This window comes from Nicotiana tomentosiformis, chromosome 8 (assembly GCF_000390325.3).
Source record: "Nicotiana tomentosiformis chromosome 8, ASM39032v3, whole genome shotgun sequence".
Taxonomy (NCBI): domain Eukaryota; kingdom Viridiplantae; phylum Streptophyta; class Magnoliopsida; order Solanales; family Solanaceae; genus Nicotiana; species Nicotiana tomentosiformis.
Genome location: NC_090819.1, coordinates 144,062,265 through 144,080,928, shown reverse-complemented (window position 1 = coordinate 144,080,928; position 18,664 = coordinate 144,062,265). Strand labels below are relative to the sequence as shown.

Below are 18,664 nucleotides of genomic sequence, written 5' to 3'. Positions count from 1 at the left end.
TTTACATTTACTCCATAGTCATTTGGGAGATTCTTTCAACAAATTACATTCGTGAACATGCAGATGAAGACTCAGAGGAAGGTGCATAATTTGAGTTTTGCTATGGTTGTATTTTGGTTTCCTTAAAACAGATTGCTAAGGGATTAGCAGCTAGTACCAAGCTGCAGCTGACTGATTTACATTGGTATTGTCATTCCCTTGCGAATTTGCAACGACATCCAACAAGAGCTAGATATGTCAAGAGTTGTGTAACTTATGAAAATGACATCAGGTAGCCACTCTAAAGGGCTGCTATTTAGTTATGTCTTTCCTGTTTTAGTATTTAGGCTGCTAGTTAGTTATGTCTTTCCTGTTTTAGAAATGACAATATACCTGTGGTCCTTAAGATAGATAGGAAACAGGCCTTGAGTTAGTCCTATGCAAATACTCTTGGCCTGTTCAATGTCTTTCCCATTGCCGATTCCCGGTCCCAATTTTGTATAAAGGAGAAAGATTGTGATAGGTTAACAACATATAAAACTAGACAATTCACAATAAATTTTCACGTACAAAAAACATTGGGACATGTCACCTAGGCATGTGTTACATTACATCAACACTCAAATGTGATGAAAAATGAGTAAAGAGGATAACAGGATAAATCATTGAGCGAACGTAACATTCTTGCTGACAAATCTAGCCTTCTAATATTTCCAAAGAAATACTTGTTCACTTTTTCTTTTAATTTTAAATTGAGATGTTATCTCGTAAGATGAGAGATTATATGTGGTGCTTCATTCAAATATACCTTGCCAGATTAAGTGGTCGACCATTATGCGGCCACTTAAAGGATATATCATGGTATCCAATTATCCATTCATTTTAAGGAAAAGTAGATGAAAATTAACGACGTTAACAAGACAATAGTGCATCTAATTGAATTCATTGCCAATTCTGATCGACATACAAACGTTTTTAGCAGAAGATGACAGCTCTAGCACAAAACTTCCAATAGACCCCATTATTCAGCATGTTGTTCTCATGAGTTCAACTCAACAAAAAGGCTGGCCTGGGGGTGTAATCCAGCATCTTTCAGGGACAGAGCAAGCTTCTCTGAGCCATACACTGTGCGGGGGAAGTTAGACACAAGGCTGTATTTTTCAACCTCCAGGCATCCCAGAGAATCTACATAGTCATACAGAGATTGTATAGTTGAAGTACAGTGAAATCTCCTATCCTTGCGCTCACCGGTAGGAAACCTTACCAAAACCTGAAGGATACAAGCAAAAACAAAGAATTTAATCATCTGCGAAGTAGGTATTTCTACTGCATTTAATATATGCGTTTTACTGTCAAGGTTTTCTTTTTGCGTGCTTAAAACCAACAAAAACAACCACATATTTACGGTTATGATATATACTGATAGACAGGTAAATAAAAGAACCAAGACCAAGATGATTACTTGAGTAACATCAGGACCCTTATCAGGTTCAGGGCCCAGTGACAGTAATTTCTCCTCACGCATCTTAGCCAATGCAGCTTCTCTTTCAGTGGCTTCACGGGCTGCTCTTTCATGAGCCTCTTCTTCCTCCTTTCTTTTCCTCTCAGCTTCAGCAGCTTCCCTTTCCTGCCGCTCTTGCTCTTCTCTCCTCTGACGCTCTCTAGCCTGGTATAGGATAAACAGTTCAGCAACGCACAAAGTACTTTTTCCTTGTTCTCAAGATTGAACTTGTAAAGCCTATTTAGAACCTAAAAGTACTTACCTGATCAGCTTCAAGTGCAGCACGATAAGCGGCATCCTGCTCCTCCCTCAAACGTATATTAGTTCTCCTTTCTTCTGCTTCAAGCCTGGCAGAAACAAGCACAGGTGCACTTTCCTCAAGCACCCTTTGCAGTGCAGTAAGCAATTCTTCAGGAGATTTTGGTCCCTCCACCTGCAGAGTGTTCATCAGAATATAATATACAAGAAGACATCAACCTGAAGGAGAGGATAATGAAGTAGCTGTTGTAGAAACCAGTCCAGCAAGTTTGCTGCCACAAAACATCAAATAATATCTGGTATGATTTTGCACTACTTTTGGTATATAACATAGTAAATACAACTAGAATTGGATTTCGCCGACAAATGGGAAAAAGCTTGCACAGCTACTTTTTGCTAGATAGCTAAGAAGGATAAAGCAATAGAAAGGAAGTACAGAACTAACAAAACCCACAGGAAAGAATGTCCACATGATATGGCCCAATTAATGACAAACATTTCCAATACGTCAAATAGACTAAGCCAAACCGCTAAGCAAAAATACTACAACGCCGGACGCTAACCAGCACTAACCAGTGCTAATCAATACTATGTTTTCTAAGATAATTACAAGAGAGAGACCGCACTCAAGGCTTTAACTTCAAATCTAGGACTTCAAACATCATTAACATATTACCTATACAAAGGAACAGGGAGGTCAAAACTTCGTTTCCATGAGGGTAATAGAGCACAGCAATTCGCCTTTTAGCTAGAAAACCACTATCTTTCCTCCTAGATTAAAAGATAACAACAGTAAACCTAAGTAAACAAGGAATACAGATATGCTTAAGGCGACCCCACACAAGCAGCTAAACCGAAAGAGAATAAAGCTTCTCATATGATTTTATTTCTTGACCAAAAGATCAGGACTCAACAGAGCATCTTAACACAACTCACGAATACAATTTTGACATTGTCATATAGCAGCAGCAAGGAATACCACATGCTAACCTCTCCAATAACCTGACTAATGTATCATGGAACAGGATGAAGCAGTGTGCTGGAAGAACAAACAAGGATCAATTCGCTTCAATACAGAGATAACATTGTGTTCAACGATAATCCATGGGTGCTGAAACCGGCGCTTTTAGGAAATATGACATGATAATACTCGCCCTTTTACTCACTTAGGGATGGATAAAAAAGTAAAAGGTAAACTTTAGGCTTGAGATTTAGGGGAAAGTTTTTATTTCTGATAGAAGTGATTTCAGATATTTAAAGAGAGATAAATTTCCTAACAAAAAATACTTCAAGTGTGCCCTATTGTCCAGAACAACTGAAAAGTAATATTTTAAAAAACTACAAGCTTGTTTGGATGGTTGTTACCCATCGTTTTATAATGTATTGTATTGTATTATATTGTGTTGTATCGTTTTATAAATACAATGTTTGGATAGATTGTATCGTGTTGCTGTTTTTAATTAACCTTTTGCTGTTTGGTTTGACTGTATCGTACTGACTATAACTGATAAGTTCACTAAAATACTCTTAATTGTTTAAATATTAAATTTATCAAGAATTACGCATAAAAATAATTTAAGAAAACCCCTTTCTACTAATTTATCACCAAATGTCTTTAACTATCATTAGAAAAAAATAAAATAAAGAACTATGATAAAGAAAGGAACGAGAATTGGCAGAACAAAGAATTAGAGTTAAAGTAATCAGAATTGGAGTTAAAAACACATTAAGAGAAAAAATGAAACAAAAAGAAGGCAAAACCTATACCTTTTATGTTGGAGTTGGAAGCGGCAGAAGGAAAAAAAGGGACTAAGATAAAGTAGGTTATAGGTTGGAGATTTGGTGTTAAAATAAAAAAATGTGAAGGATAAAATAGAATTATTGAGTAATAAGTTAGGGCATAATTGGAAAGAAAAATAGGAAACAATCCCACCACACCAAATCGGTTGTTTCAAAAAATGGGATTATTCATTGTTCCGGAACAATGGATTCAACAATACAATACAACAAATATTAAAGAAACAATCAAAACAAACATTGTTTTGGGATAACAATACAATACGATACAATGGGTAACAACCATCCAAACAAGCTGTTAAACGAATATTGAAGTGAAAGAGACAATGAAGCATAAAACCAAAGTGGGCAATCATGTGCAAAAGTTGATAAATCTGCTTCTAACAATAATCGATTTCGTCACACTGAGTACTAGGGGTGTCGATGGATATTTAAAAACCGACTAAATCGACCGAACCGTATCGTACCGAATCGATTTTTAGGTTTCTTTTCATAAAATCGTAGGTTTTTATATAAATCTATAACCATAACGATAATTGGGTTAGGTTTTTTATTTTGTGAAAATAAACCGAAAAAATACCGAACCGTACCGAATAAATTTATAATATGAAAAATATATTTATATATTAAGTTTAAAAATAATAAAGCATTAATTTTTTTCTTGGGCCTTGGAATTATGAAACAGTTACAAGCCAACAAGTAATTAAACTAAAAATCGTAACTCCCAAACCTATTGTGCTACTTTTATTGAAACTAAATCATTTCGAGCATATTCACTAGCAAGACACAAGGTATTGTGGCAATTATGAGTAGCAAACTACAATGTATTAAATATGTTTCCTTTCGTATGATTTAGATTTATCTTTTTGAATGTTTAATCTTCTATAGAATTTATTCTTGAATCCCAACTTGATTAATATCTTTCCACTCGTGTGATTTATATTTTATTTGTATTTGTTTAGTTTCTTTTACGCTGCTATAGAATAGTTGATGAATCTATACTCTAGCCATCTTTCGTAGTTTCTTAATTCATCACATTTTAAACTGTAAAAATGTCTAAAAAGTTTTGTTAAATCCTATAAAAGTACGTATATTATTGCATTCTGCTTCTACTAGTGACTTTTACATGCCATTTAAAAACATTACTGAAAATTAACCGAACCATACCGAACCCGAAGACAAACCGACATGATTGGGACGGTTTCAAAAAGTCTAATTTTGGTTATACATAATAGAATAACCGAAAAATTGGTATGGTACAAATTTTATAAAATAACCGGCCGAACCGAACCATTGACACCCCTGCTGAGTACATAGCATACAAGGGTAAAAAAAATAGAACCTTGATACTTAAAAATACTAAACCTTGCTCCAATAATGATAAAAGGAAGCTTGTGTAACAAAGTTTGTTTCTTTTTTATGACAGTTTTAGACATCATTTCAGTAGGAAAATCTTTCTATCTTGATTAATATATTTCATGTATGATGATGGTATGAGTTGAGCCTAAATGAAGAAGTGAGGATTCATACAGCTGACCCAACTTGTTTGGGACTGAGGTATTGTTGTTGTCGTTGGTGTATTTATATATTTCTTGATATTCAAGCTGGCGCAAAAGGTGTAACTATGTGGATAAGGAAAGAATGAGGTAGAAACACAGGATCCACCATTTCTCTTTCTACTTCAAAGATTAATCTTTCAGCATAACAAAGAGGGACACAACCATATGACACCTACATACCCAAAATCACAAAAATCAGCTGACTGAGCATACAACAGTTAGTGCACTCAGATCATTCTCTAACTCTAGAAAATGATTCAAAAGGAACTTTTGTAAACTAGTGCAACAGTAGTATAGAAGTTAACAGAAATAGCCAGACAACTTAATTGCAATCAGGTAAGTAACTATACTTCAATCCCATAGTCAATTAGATCCTCTTGAATTTACCAGCAGTTCTATTCCAAATTCTCTCATTTTGTCATATATTATTAGTGACAGAAGAAACCGACCATACGCTCTGTGTGTAGAAAAGTAAACATCTAGGAAAAACACATTAAGCTAGGCATTACTGATTTCCGCACTGAACTCGTTACTTATTAGGAAAACAAGTATCATATAAAACAAAGTATGGCAAACTGAGGAGTGTTTTATAATAAACTCAGGTGCTTGACAAATTGTTCAACGTTGTCATTGCTTTGTCTCGACCTGACAAGTCAACAAAGTCCTTAAATCAAATCCTGCCATGCCACTAAGTACGAAATCATATTTTGACATGCATTGCTCTCCAATATCCTATGTGGTTAATAAGTTAAAGCCGGCTCTATCATGCACACGCACAAAAAAGGAATCGAAGGTTTATGAAGACCCCAAGTTTAAAGGATTTTTTCCAAGCAATCCCCAGTTTGTCCAAGATTGTGCTGATTGCTTTCAAGTTACTGATCCAAATTCAATCTAGAATCATAATTTCCCTCACATAATCTAAAGCTAGTCTTTGACTAAATAAAGCAACTTTAAGCCAGGATTTAATATGCATTCACTTCAACTAAAGTATTTCCCCGAAATGTGTTAGACAAGATACAAACAATTTCTAGATACTATTTCCATTATGGGCTCTCAGTCAATCCAAATTCATATACTAACACTATATCGACAATTTGCAAAGCAATATAACAGCATTTGCCTGATACAAACCATTTCTAGAAATTGTTTCCTTTACGAGCTCTCTATTAACCCAAATCCATACACTAACAGCACATTGACAATTTGCAAAAAATAAAACAATCATATCATTAAATCGCCTAACAGACTTCATTGTTTACCTGCTGAAGCAGAGCAATCCTCTGGTTTGTCGCAGCCATAACAACAGCACAAAAGGGAAACCTTGACGCCTTCAAGCTATTACTCATCTTGAAACCTTCACTAGCTCTAATACTCCCACCCCAGGAAACAAAATTCTCATTAATAAATGCCACCAACGCCTCATTGCACAAAGTCCTTTCGCAAAACATAGGCGTATCAGGATGCTCAGGCGAATGCAAATACACAAAAAGCAGCTTAAACTCATGCCTAGACCTCTGTAAAGCATCCATAAAACCTTCAGCAATAAAATTCGGCCTTATACTCCCAAAATCCCTCTCAAAAATATTCACAAAATTCATTGCCTCTGAAGCCGATGCAGATACAGATACTAAAGGTGACGTGGACTCGCCATTACGGCCCGAATTGAGCCCGATCATTCTCAACGAATAGGAAAGTACACCTCCCGCGGCCCATACACCAAACCCTAAAGCACCTGAAATTAACCCTAGACTACCGGAAATGATGGAGAACGGAAGAGTAATAATTTTCCAAGCTAGTCCCGGTGGTTGTCCGGCGGTTCCACCGGCAACAAGACCGGTTTCTTCCGGTGGTAAATTCGTGCTAGTGGTGGGTTCGGAGGCATAGTCAGTAGCAGAATGGTGATTTTCTGAAGAGTTTGATGATGTAAAAGTAGAGATCGCAAGCTCGAGATCCCAGCCATGAGCGGCGAGTATTTCAGTGCACAAATCGGCGTCTTCGACACCTGTGATCGCTTGAAAATACGCTATCTTATCAGCTACATCGCTCATTTTTATCTTACTGTCCAATTCAATTTGAATTTTCGCCTATATTTTGCTCGCTATGTAAAATTAAGGGACAATAATCGCTCTGTATTCTTCTGCGAAGTGTTTGATGAAATGACAATTACAGAAATCGCGAAGCTTCTTTGCAACTATAATGTAATGGACTATGGCGTTGGGTTTTATCAGTTTTACGTGACGTCGAGTCGTGAAAAGCCAAAAATGCCTCTGACTACCTTTGTAATTACGAATCTGCCATTCTCATTTTCTTAGTAGGTTATCTTTAATTTTTAAAAAAATATCAATGTTTTTTTACCCTTGTTTTCATTTGGTATGGTGATTGACAAGAATTGAGCCTAAATAGCAGAATTAAGCTTAAACGGCGAAGTGCCAACTCCAATTTGTTTGGGATTGAGTAGTTGTTGAATTATTAACACAGCTAATTAATACAACACACAATGTACCAGCCTCAGTGCTAAATCAAGTAACATGCAGCCTTATAAAACGAAATGAAGAGAACACTACCAAAACATTTAAGTATTACTAACTACGTCTATGTATAAAGTAATTAGAAACACGTCTTCATGAGACATCCAATGACCAAAAGGACACAATTCAAAAGTAGAGTCAAGACTTGAAGCATTATGTAAGTGTCTGTATATATATATATATATATATATATATATATAAAAGGACACAATTCAAAAGTAGAGTCAAGACTTGAAGCATTATGTAAGTGTCTATATATATATATAAAACACAAGTAATAGAGATTTTTGCATTTTCCATACAACCTTTTTTTTTCTTTCATTGTTAAAAAAGAATTTGTTTCAGACACTTGCATAAAATTCCAAAGAGAAAATAGTGGGACATAAAAATCCAGGCAACAGGAACTCTGGAATACATGAAAGAATAGTCAGTTATTCAATTTCCTTAATCAGAGGCTTGCCCTCATTTTGTACTTTCTCCATTTTTGGAAGACTTGTCTTACTCCCTATGACATCCATTAATCGGCTCTTCTCTGCCTCGACAATGGCTGCTAAGGAAGACCATGCTTCTCGTGACTGCTCGTGAGCCCAGCACATTAGAAAATAAACCTTCCTTTCAGCAGACTTGAGCTTCGTTCTGATTTCAGAACTTCTGGACTTGCGCGGCTTCTCTGACTTCAAATCCTTCTCTGCATGTTGAATTAGCCTCCTTAGATCGCAAAGTAAGCAAACTAAGGCTGGACCCTTGAGATGAAGAAGGGTTATTGTATCATTGAGTAGCCCCAACGCAAATTGTAGGCCACCCATGTGTCTGAAAGCCGGTGAACACGTTTGCTCCAGGCAATGCGATAGAGCTTCCAGCAGTGTCTCCGGTTGCCCCCCTTGACCAAGAACAGACGAGACGTTCAACAAGACCGTGGCTGATCCTATGGGATCTGATTGCCAATCACCATTGTAGAGACGAAGAGTAAAGCAATAACTGTACATGATGTCAACAAGGTGAACAGCCAACAAAGGGGAAGGCTCAGCTGCACTGAGCTTACTAACTGAGGGTAATGGAGAGTTGGGGCCAAGTGGAATGTCGTGTAACGGACCACCTTCTATGTCATCTTCTGAAGACACAGCTGTATCCTCCCTCACAAGTGGTTGGACAAGTTGAGTTCCGTCCTGACCAAGAGATATATTCTTGGCAGAAGGCTTCAACCACCAAGGCTCCCAGGGTTTAATCAATTTGCTCAACTCTCCTGAGGCCACGGCTCTTTGAAAATGTTTCCTTTCTTCAACAGATAAATCATCAAAATTTATCTCCTCTCCTGCAAATAAAAGGAAGCAGCCACCATTCCATCCCCGATCAGAAAAAAATATTAGCTGTAAGGACAAATAATCCAGCTGCACCCCTCCCCCGGAGCCCAAATGTAAAAGAGAAAAAGAAACAGCATCAGAATATGATATTTCAGGAACATACCAGATAGAACTTTTTGAATAGTCTCCTCAGACAACGGGGAAACTGATGCAACAAAACCAATAAGCGAAAAGTTAAAGTTAAGAATTGCATAGCAATAAGAAATGTTAACTCATTTTGTCTTCAATAGTAGCATGTTATGTCAGTTCATCAATTTCACCAACTTTGTTGAAAGTATGATAACCTGGACTGAGTATCCTTATCAAGAAAATGAATAATAATAATACAAAAAAATAATAAAAATAAAACCTAGAGTGAGTATTGTACAAGATTCATTTGAACATCCACATCCCAAAGCAACGCAATACATGGATTACAACAAGAATCCCGCAAAACAAAACTTCTTGAGCAAATCAAACTTTCCCCCTTGTTGTAAAATACAACAAAAGTTATATCAATATAATTTGTTCTTCTACTTTTAAATAAGCGGGGCTTAGTGCACAGAGCTGCCCTTTTTTTAGATTGTAAGAAACAAAAACAATATTCCATATTACTCCTCTCTTAAATAAGTTAGCAATGCAAATGCCTAATAATTAATGAAATGTCATTCTGAGGAAACGCATCAAGCAGGAATAAATTCATTATTCCATATAAGAATGCTTACCATCTTCATCCATGGTGTCTGCTTCATCTTCTGAGTGGAATCGTTTTAGTATGTCCAGCATTTTTTGCTTACTCCCCTCATCTGATTGTAATTGTTGTAGTTCCCCCATGACATTCTCTCTCATGAAGGATTCAGTGCAACGAAGACTATGAGACTGCCAAAAATACCATTAAGAAAAATCAGGAATGATGAATCAAAAGGGTCTCCACAATATATTGGACTTATAGCCATCACAGGCTAATAATAACAACTCTCAGCATAGGCAGACTACAAAAAAAATAGCAACTGCAGAATATCATCTTCTTTTTTTCAAGCTTCTTCACTACAAGGAATGAATTTCTCTCACTCACCTTGTAACAAGGAAGAGAGCAATAACGGGTATTACATCGAGGGCAGGTATACTGCGAAAATTGCTTTTGACAACTGCACAAAAAAGTAGACGTTGCTATTAGTTTAGCCAAAGTCCACTCACAATTTTGATAGGCACGTAACTTGCTAACCATGAAACTATCGGATTTTCAATTTCCCTATTATAATGAATAGGTGACAGGAAAGATAGAATACGAATCAATGCAACCACATGCATACACATAACACTACAAGTTTCAACCATCTTAACTACAACTTTTCTTTTGGTCTTACCAAGATTACCTCAGAAACCAATACTTCTCATGTGCCTAGAATAGTAGATTGTCAAATAGGCAGGTTCAAAACGTAGATGATAATGAAGTCAACATATTGGGCTTAGTGAAACACTGCTTGTATGCCTAGCATTGGTGGAACGTAGAATAAGCAGGAATTGCATAATAGAAGAAATATGTAGGTAAAACTTCCTTGTTAAGTGAGTTCAATTCCAGGAATTGATTCTCAATCATAAAATGATGGCCCTTTCACCTGAAATTATCTTTTCAACCTTCACATATCCCACAATGAAGGGAAAAGACATATTCAACGTCAATACAATCAGAGGAAAGTATCAGATTTTGTTAAAAAAATTCTACCGAGACTTGAATAACCCCACAACGAGGATTTCCACTTGAAACCGTCTACTACCTTATCAAATTTTCAGATGGTTCAGTAACATGTCTGATTGTCACTTCGATCCCAATAAAATCTGCCTCCGCCCATAATTGTGCAAGCAAAATGCATATTTAATATACGGATCTTATAGGCGCTCTAATATCCCCGAACGGAGAACTAGTCAAATATGCTGTTAAGTCACATAAGTTCATCCAAGATATACTACGACGAAAAGTTCATCCAAGATACATCCGCATAAGTTCCCCTTGGTGAAAGGTCAAGCAGTTACCGAGAAGAAAATGCAACTTTGTACCTATTAATTATCCATAATTGAGCAGCTTGCATTCTGGTGGTACAATGTAAAAATCCCAATTTGAAATTGAAGTTTTAAGCCAGTAGCTTTGGTCCTAGGATACATTACCAATGTATGATTTCATTTTGTTTTCTTTTTTCCTTAATCAAATCATAATAGTACTAATGTATACAATCAGCACAATTGCTGGCAAAGTTAGAAATTTGTGACAAAATTGTTGCTAATTAAAAAAAAAAACTAGAAAAGCCACAAGAAAAGAAAAGGCAAACAAAAAGGGCATAGTTTGAGCACAACAACGAGTCAAGAACCAAATCAATAATACCCGACATATCATACGGGTTGAGCAGAAAACTCACAATTTGCTAAAACTGAAAAATTGAATCAAATTAAGCAAGATAAAGAAACAGATATTGAAATCAAAGCAAAAAATAAGTCATACTTACACCCGACAAATTATACGGGATGAGGAGTTAAACTGGGACGAACTTGAAGATGCCTCCGATGTTAAAATTGTCTCACCCATAGCAAACAATAAAAGCAATAATTTAATTCAAGAGAAAGATCAAAACTTTGAAGCAGTAGCTGACAGGAAAATTTTTACATGGGAGCCAAAAAAAATTCCAGCACTTTTCTGGAAACCCCGCGAAGGTTTTTTGTGTAAGGAAGAAGATGACGGGCTTTTTACTTTTGAACTCCAGTGGGGTTCCGGACTGGGCCATAGCAGGTACACAAACGGGCTCAAAGTTATTGGGCCAGGAAATAGTTGGGCGAAGTGCACGAACAGCCATTTTTAGAATTGTTACACAAATAGCCGACCAGATTCCATATTTACTTTTTGTAGCCAGTATACATATATTATACATTAATTATATATAGAAATATTATATATATATATATATATATATATACACACACACACACACATTCATCGGCTATTTTTAATTTAAGAGATTAGGTGGGCGACTATTTAGGTTTAATCCTTCTCTGACAGAGATGGTAAGGTTCTGGTGGAAGAGGCGTGTATAAGGAGTAGATGGCAGGAGTACTTCCATAGACTCTTGAACGAGGGAGAGGACACGTACATCGTGCTAGGTGAGTTGGAGAACTTAGGGAGTTAGAGGGATTTTAGGTATTGTAGGCGTTTTAGGAGCAAGGGGGCTGATGGGGCAATGCAGAAGATGAGCAGGGGTAAGGCAATTAGGATGATGGTTTATTTAATGTCATTTTCAAGCCGAAGAAGATTCCTGAAGATTGGTGGTGGAATTTGATGATCTCGTTATATAAAAATAAAGGTGATATACAAGACTGTAACAACTACAGGGGTATCAAGCTGCTGGGTCATACTATGAACGTTTGGGAGAGGGTGGTAGAGAGGAGGATGCGACGTAGTGTTACTATTTCCGAGAACCAATTCGGATTTTTACCGGGACGGTCTACTACAGAAGCCATTCACCTTGTGAGGAGATTGGTGGAGCAGTATAGGGATAGGAAGAAGGACTTGCATATGGTATTCATTGACCTAGAATGTAAGTGTAACAATAAAGTCCTGAGAGAGGTTATATGGAGATGTATGGAGGCTAGCGATGTCTCAGTGGGGTACATTAGGGTGATTAAGGGCATGTACGAAGGAGAGAAGACTCGGGTGAGGACTGCGAGAGGAGACTCATATCATTTCCCCTGGGGAGATGGGGCTGCACCTAGGATCAGCTCTTAGCCCGTTTTTGTTTGCCTTAATGTTAAATGTGTTGACCCGACACATATAGGGGGAGGTGCCATGGTGTATGCTATTCGCTGATGACATAGTACTGATTGACGAGACGCGAGGCGAAGTTAACGCTAGGTTGGAAGTTTGGAGACACACGCTGGAGTCTAAAGGTTTTAAGTTGAGTAGGTTTTGTGACCAAAAATACTCACGCAAGTATACGTGGCCGTCAAGTAATAGAGTAGTGAGTAGAGTATCGTTCCCACAAAGACTTATGATTAACTTTTGACTAATCCAAACTCAAACAACTTATCAATTCAAGAGATTTCTCACAAAATATATAAGTGACTAATTTACTACCTAAAAATATCAAGCAATAAAATAACTAGAAATCAACCACAACACTGAAATAATTTCGGATAACAATCAATAGGAGAGGATATTCCAGGATCATAGGCTAGCTAAAATTCATGTTGCGTTCTTGGCTTAAAATGACTAATTAATTTATCTGGATTGTTGATTGACAGGGCTAATATTACTCATAACAATCTGTCGAGTTCTTACTCGCCTATTCAAGCTAACTTAATGCCTATATGTCTATGGAATTAAGATTAACAAGAATGCATTTACACTTCCTGTATTTCAACCAAGCAAGGCAATTAGGTATATTTCTATCCTAATTGTGAATCGTTCCCCGGTGCCCGGGTTCAAGAACTTACTCTATTTAATTCTATATGCAATCTAGAATTCCCACTTTCATGTTCAACTCTAGATTCGTAGATAGTATTTCACTGTTGGCTACTCAGCAAAATAATTAAGAACAGAATTAAATAAACAATCCAATATGATAAAATCAAACTCGTCAATTTAAACTTCAAACATCAACATTCATGTAGCACCCATGACCCCAGAACAATGGGGTTTTTAGCCACTCATGTTCATACAATCATCAAAAATAATATTTTCCAACATAAAATCAATGAATACTAGAAGAAGAAGGGAAGATTTGCTCTAATCCGTGCTCCCGAGTGTTTCGTACTTTTGTTTTTCTCTCCAAGTCACGTCCCCTACCCTCAAAAGTGAGTTTAAAGACTATTTATATGGGATAGGGTTAGCATGGGGCGAAATAATACAGTGACTCCAATACATTCCTTGCTATGACTCATTTCTTGTGTCAACTCAAAATGCTTGGACTTTACCAATCCTTTGTAAATCATGTGCTCTCACCACAATTAAAGAGAGAAATTAGTCCACACACTCAAATATGTATTCAAGTATAATTTAAGAACTTACACATGGAAAATAATTCGCTCACTCTCACAAAAAAAATCATGTGCATCCCGAGGTCGTACCATAGGCTTGCCCATAGTGTATGTCTCTACTAATCTAAGCTTGCGAAGTCCAGGATCAATTACGTCTTTCCAGGTTGTAATGTAGGCTAAGGGATGGGTAGGATATATTTGGGTATAGTGACTAACCCTCCTAAGCACTTTAATACGCTACACTTAACTTTCAAATACATACTCGTCATGACCAATTCAAGCAATGCCACAAAATCATATATAATTTAGCCCTTCTTCTTTAAAAACAGCTATGTATTTACTAGATCGGATTAAGAGGAGTAGGAGGTGTATTTTCTTCTCTCTTTTTTCAACACTCTCCATACTTGGGTTGCCCGTCTAATGATCTTTCAAAATATACGTGTACCTTTTGGCCTTTCTGTGGTTCCACTCAAAAGTTACCTCAACTCTCACCTTATTCTTCTAGCGACTTAAGTGCTTTCAAAGGCAAAGGTTCAAAAGATCTGATTAAGAACAAAAAGGGAATCAGTTTGTAATGTGGATGCCAAAGAAAAGGTTTATAGGCTCAAATGGGCTATCTAAGGGTCAATTTTATTTGTGGTGGCATACTAGCTCAATGGACAATCAAAGAAACACCTACATCATCTCCAAGACTCACAAAGCTTACTTATTTCTCTTCGATTAATACACGGGGCAAGTTTTAGACTAACAAAGGATAGCATAGAATGTAACCAAGCTTTACATCACACAATACACATGATTCACTCCGAACGGTTCAGTCCCGACACTCAAGTTAAACAACTAAGCATAGTCATCATATTAATTCAACACATGAAAGTAATCACATGAGTCAACAAATGAACTTAAGCGTCAAAATAAAGGCACATATATATTCTCAAGGCATGTGGGTACCTAGAACACGAAGAAGATAGTCAAGTTAAATGTTACAGCTTTAAGTACCGGCATAAAACATGTCAAAAAGCATAGATACTCAAGTTCTTCTCTTTCCATTATCGGTTCTAAAAATATAAGGAAAATCTTTTTATATCTTTTTTTCTTTAGACTTTACTCCCTCAAGAAAACTGTCTAAGAAATCCATCGTCAGGAAAAATCCAATTTTTTTAAAAACAAAATTCTACTTACAAGAAAAAACTACTACCCGGTTCAAAACTCATCCCTTGGAAAAGAACCGTGGCCATAAGAAAAACCAAGAGAAATTATTTTTACCTAATTTTTTTTTAACATACATAACATAGCATAAGAAATCACTCAAACAGTATTCTCCCACCCCACACTTAAAATTGTGCATTGTCCCTAATGCACAAATTAAGTAAAAATAACAAGGGTGAATAAGAAACTCCCTGAAAGGCCAAAGGCCGAAGTAATAGCAGCTCACAGGGTACTCAGATTTCTCCCAAGCATAGTCATTTGTGCGGGTACCCCACACTTAGTTCCAGCCATCTTGCAATATTTTGCTTACTTCCAATGACTTTGCTTATCATGCTCCTAGAAAATCAAAAGCTATACTAAAAAATAACACAATAAAAATATATTTTTTTAAAAATAAAAAATCAACGAAAGCATTAAAAATTGGGTTGCCTCCCAACAAGCGCATGATTTAATGTCGCGACTCGACTCAACACGTTTTTCAAGCATCGGCCAAGTCCACTGAGATCTTGTGACGTGCAATGTCACCACCCCAATAATGTTTCACTCGCTGCCCATTTACCAAGAAAGTACTACTTAAGCTCGTATCACACAGTTCCACCGCTTCATGAGGCCTCACACTTACCACAACGAAAGGAACTGCCCAACGAGACTTAAGTTTTCCGGGGAAAAACTTCAACCTCGAATTAAACAGGAGAACTTCTTGACCTGGTTCAAACTCTCGATGTTGGATGTGCTTGTCATGCCACCTCTTGGTCTTTTCTTTATACAATTTGGCATTCTCGTACGCGTGCAATTGAAACTCATCAAGCTCATTGAGTTGTAGCAACCTCTTCTCGCCGGCTAAGTCCATATCCATGTTTAGCTTTTTAATCGCCCAATAGGCTTTGTGTTCAAGCTCGACGGGTAAATGGCATGCCTTCCCATAAACTAACTTATACGGAGAAGTACCTATGGGGGTCTTTTATGCAGTTCGATATGCCCATAATGCGTCGTCCAACTTTCCGGGCCAGTCTTTTCTATTTCCACTTACTGTTTTCTCCAGAATCTGCTTCACCTCTCTATTTGACACTTCCACTTGACCACTCGTTTGGGGGTGATAGGTGGTGGCAACCTTGTTCTTAACTCCATACTTTGCTATAACATTATTCAACAATTTGTTACAAAAGTGAGTTCCTTCATCACTTATCAGCACCTTTGGAGTCCCAAAGCGTATGAAGATGTGCTTCTTTACAAAGTTTACCCCTACTTTTGTGTCATTAGTAGGAAGAGGAATGGCCTCCACCCACTTAGACACATAGTCGACCGCCACCAAGATGTACCTGTGACTATTAGAGTATGGGTCCCATGAAATCAATCCCCCAAACATCAAAGAGCTCTACTACCAGAATATTTTGCAAGGGCATCTCGTGCTTCTTCGTGATTGTTCCGATTCTATGGCACCTCTCACGCTTTTTGACAAATACGTGTGCATTCTTAAATAATTTTGGCCAATAGAAACCCGATTGTAACACTTTTTGGGCAGTTCTATCCCCACCATGGTGACCTCCATATGGAGAAGCATGACAGTCATGCAATATTGCATTCATCTCCTCCTCAAGGACATACCTTCGTACCAACTGATCTGCGCACTGCTTATATAGGAATGGCTCATCCCACATGTAGAGCCTCACATCATGTAGAAACCTTCTTCTATTATCAAGTGTCAATTCTTGTGGCGTCACCCCACTTGCAATAAAATTCACATAATCTTCATACCACGAGCCTTTACTCGAGGTGATTACTAATAACTGCTCATCAGAAAATGTTTCTTTGATCAAACCCCCCTCAACTACATGGTTTCGATTTTCTAATCTAGACAAGTGATAAGCCACTTGATTCTTTGTTCCTTTTCGATCTCGGATCTCTAAGTCAAATTCTTGCAAGAGGAGGACCCAACGAATCAGCCTCGGCTTGGCATCTTTCTTTTCAAACAAGTATCTGATAGCTGAATGATCTGTATAGATGATGACTTTGGTTCCCACTAGATAGGATCTGAACTTGTCAAACGCCCACACCAGTGCAAACAACTCTTTTTCAGTAACAATGTAATTCATCTGGGTTGGATTCAGAGTTTTGCTAGCATAATAGATGGAGTGAAAGATTTCTTCCCTCATTTGCCCCAAAACAGCTCTGATTGCTATGTCACCCGCACCGTACATCAACTCAAATAGTTGTGCCCAATCCGGGGCAATGATAATTGGTGCAGTCACCAACCTTCCCTTTAGTTCCTCAAATGCTTTTAGGCAGGCATCATAAAACTTGAAGGGGATATCTTTCTCAAGAAGCCTGCACAAAAGGAGAAGAAATTTTTGAAAAATCTTTAATGAAACGACGATAAAATCCTACATGGCCCAAGAAACTACGAATGCCTTTGACGGATGTCGGTGGGGGCATTTTTTCAATCGCTTCCACATTTGCTTTGTCCACCTACAAGCCATTTTTGGACACCTTGTGCCCCAAGACTATACCTTCACGTACCATGAAATGGCACTTTTCCCAATTTAGTACCAAGTTTGTCTATTCATACCTAGCAAGCACTTTATCAAGGTTCATTAAACAATTATCAAAAGAGCACCCAAACACAGAAAAATCATCCATGAACACTTCTACAAATATTCCAACCACGTCAGTGAAAAATAGCCATTATACACCTTTGAAAAGTCGCAGGTGCATTACAGAGACCAAAAGGCATTCTCTTAAATGCATATATGCCATAGGGACACGCAAATATAGTTTTCTCTTGGTTTTCTGGGGCTATAGAAATCTGATTATACCCCGAATAGACATCTAGGAAACAATAGTATTCCTGGCCAGCTAATCTATCAAGTATTTGGTCAATAAAGGGGAGAGGAAAGTGGTCCTTTCGGGTGGCATTGTTCAATTTTCTATAATCTATGCAAATTCTCCACCCAGTGACAGTTCTTGTGGGAATCAAGTTATTATTTTCATTAACCACTACAGCCATCCCCCTCTTTCTTAGGCACATATTGGACGGGGCTTACCCATTTGCTATCAGAGATTGGAAATACAATACCTGCATCAAGCCACTTAATCACTTCTTTTCTTACCACCATTTTCATGATTGGATTTAGGCGGTGTTGTTGCTCTACACTTGGCTTGTGTCCGTCCTCCATGAGAATTTTATGCATGCAGAAAGCTGGACTAATGCCTCTAATGTCAGACATCGTCCACCCAATTGCTCGCTTGTGCTCACGTAGTGCTCTCAACAGCTTTTCTTCCTGCAATTTAGACAAATCAAAAGAAATAATGACAGGTAAAGTGTGAGAACCACTCAAATAATCATATTGAAGGTGAGGGGGTGGGGTTTAAGTTCCAATTTTGGAGCTTCTTCAATCGACGGCTTTGGAGGAGGCCCACTTGGCCTATTTAGGGGTTCAAAGGGGTTTAATCCATGCATGTACGCACAAGATG

At 37.5% G+C, this 18,664-nt stretch overlaps 3 protein-coding genes and 1 long non-coding RNA gene across 4 annotated transcripts; all 4 read right to left on the bottom strand.

Annotated features, from left to right (window-relative positions):
* Nucleotides 1–838: 838 nt before the first annotated feature.
* On the bottom strand, nt 839–7,309 carry LOC104106000 (plant UBX domain-containing protein 10-like). The gene is made up of 4 exons (XM_009614449.4): nt 6,354–7,309; nt 1,743–1,913; nt 1,442–1,645; nt 839–1,249 (listed from the first exon to the last, which is right to left on the bottom strand). The coding sequence occupies exons 1-4, from the start codon at nt 7,140–7,142 to the stop codon at nt 1,019–1,021; spliced, it is 1,395 nt and encodes a 464-aa protein (XP_009612744.1). The 5' UTR covers nt 7,143–7,309; the 3' UTR covers nt 839–1,018.
* On the bottom strand, nt 2,863–6,347 carry LOC138896991 (uncharacterized). Its single transcript, XR_011410702.1, has 2 exons — nt 4,834–6,347; nt 2,863–3,939 (listed from the first exon to the last, which is right to left on the bottom strand). It is a non-coding gene; the product is annotated as an uncharacterized lncRNA (long non-coding RNA).
* Nucleotides 7,310–7,914: 605 nt separating the features above from the next.
* LOC104106001 (uncharacterized) lies at nt 7,915–11,665 on the bottom strand. Its single transcript, XM_009614450.4, has 5 exons — nt 11,464–11,665; nt 10,038–10,110; nt 9,688–9,841; nt 9,087–9,128; nt 7,915–8,934 (listed from the first exon to the last, which is right to left on the bottom strand). Exons 1-5 carry the CDS (start codon nt 11,541–11,543, stop codon nt 8,054–8,056), a joined length of 1,230 nt encoding a protein of 409 aa, XP_009612745.1. The 5' UTR covers nt 11,544–11,665; the 3' UTR covers nt 7,915–8,053.
* Nucleotides 11,666–15,671: 4,006 nt separating this feature from the next.
* On the bottom strand, nt 15,672–16,049 carry LOC117279149 (uncharacterized). Its single transcript, XM_033658631.1, has one exon. It carries the CDS (start codon nt 16,047–16,049, stop codon nt 15,672–15,674), a length of 378 nt encoding a protein of 125 aa, XP_033514522.1.
* Between the last annotated feature and the right edge of the window lie 2,615 nt (nt 16,050–18,664).

Excerpts from the sequence above, each read along its gene's own strand:
- LOC104106000 (XM_009614449.4), bottom strand. The coding sequence starts at position 7,142 with ATGAGCGATGTAGCTGATAAGATAGCGTATTTTCAAGCGATCACAGGT. Across the intron at positions 1,646-1,742 it reads CTGCACTTGAAGCTGATCAG|GCTAGAGAGCGTCAGAGGAG; the intron begins GTAAGTACTTTT and ends ATCCTATACCAG. Across the intron at positions 1,250-1,441 it reads AGGGTCCTGATGTTACTCAA|GTTTTGGTAAGGTTTCCTAC; the intron begins GTAATCATCTTG and ends TGTATCCTTCAG.
- LOC104106001 (XM_009614450.4), bottom strand. The coding sequence starts at position 11,543 with ATGGGTGAGACAATTTTAACATCGGAGGCATCTTCAAGTTCGTCCCAG. Across the intron at positions 10,111-11,463 it reads TCCCGTATAATTTGTCGGGT|TTGTCAAAAGCAATTTTCGC; the intron begins GTAAGTATGACT and ends TTTTTTGTGCAG. Across the intron at positions 9,842-10,037 it reads GCTCTCTTCCTTGTTACAAG|TCTCATAGTCTTCGTTGCAC; the intron begins GTGAGTGAGAGA and ends TATTTTTGGCAG.
- LOC117279149 (XM_033658631.1), bottom strand. The coding sequence starts at position 16,049 with ATGGATATGGACTTAGCCGGCGAGAAGAGGTTGCTACAACTCAATGAG.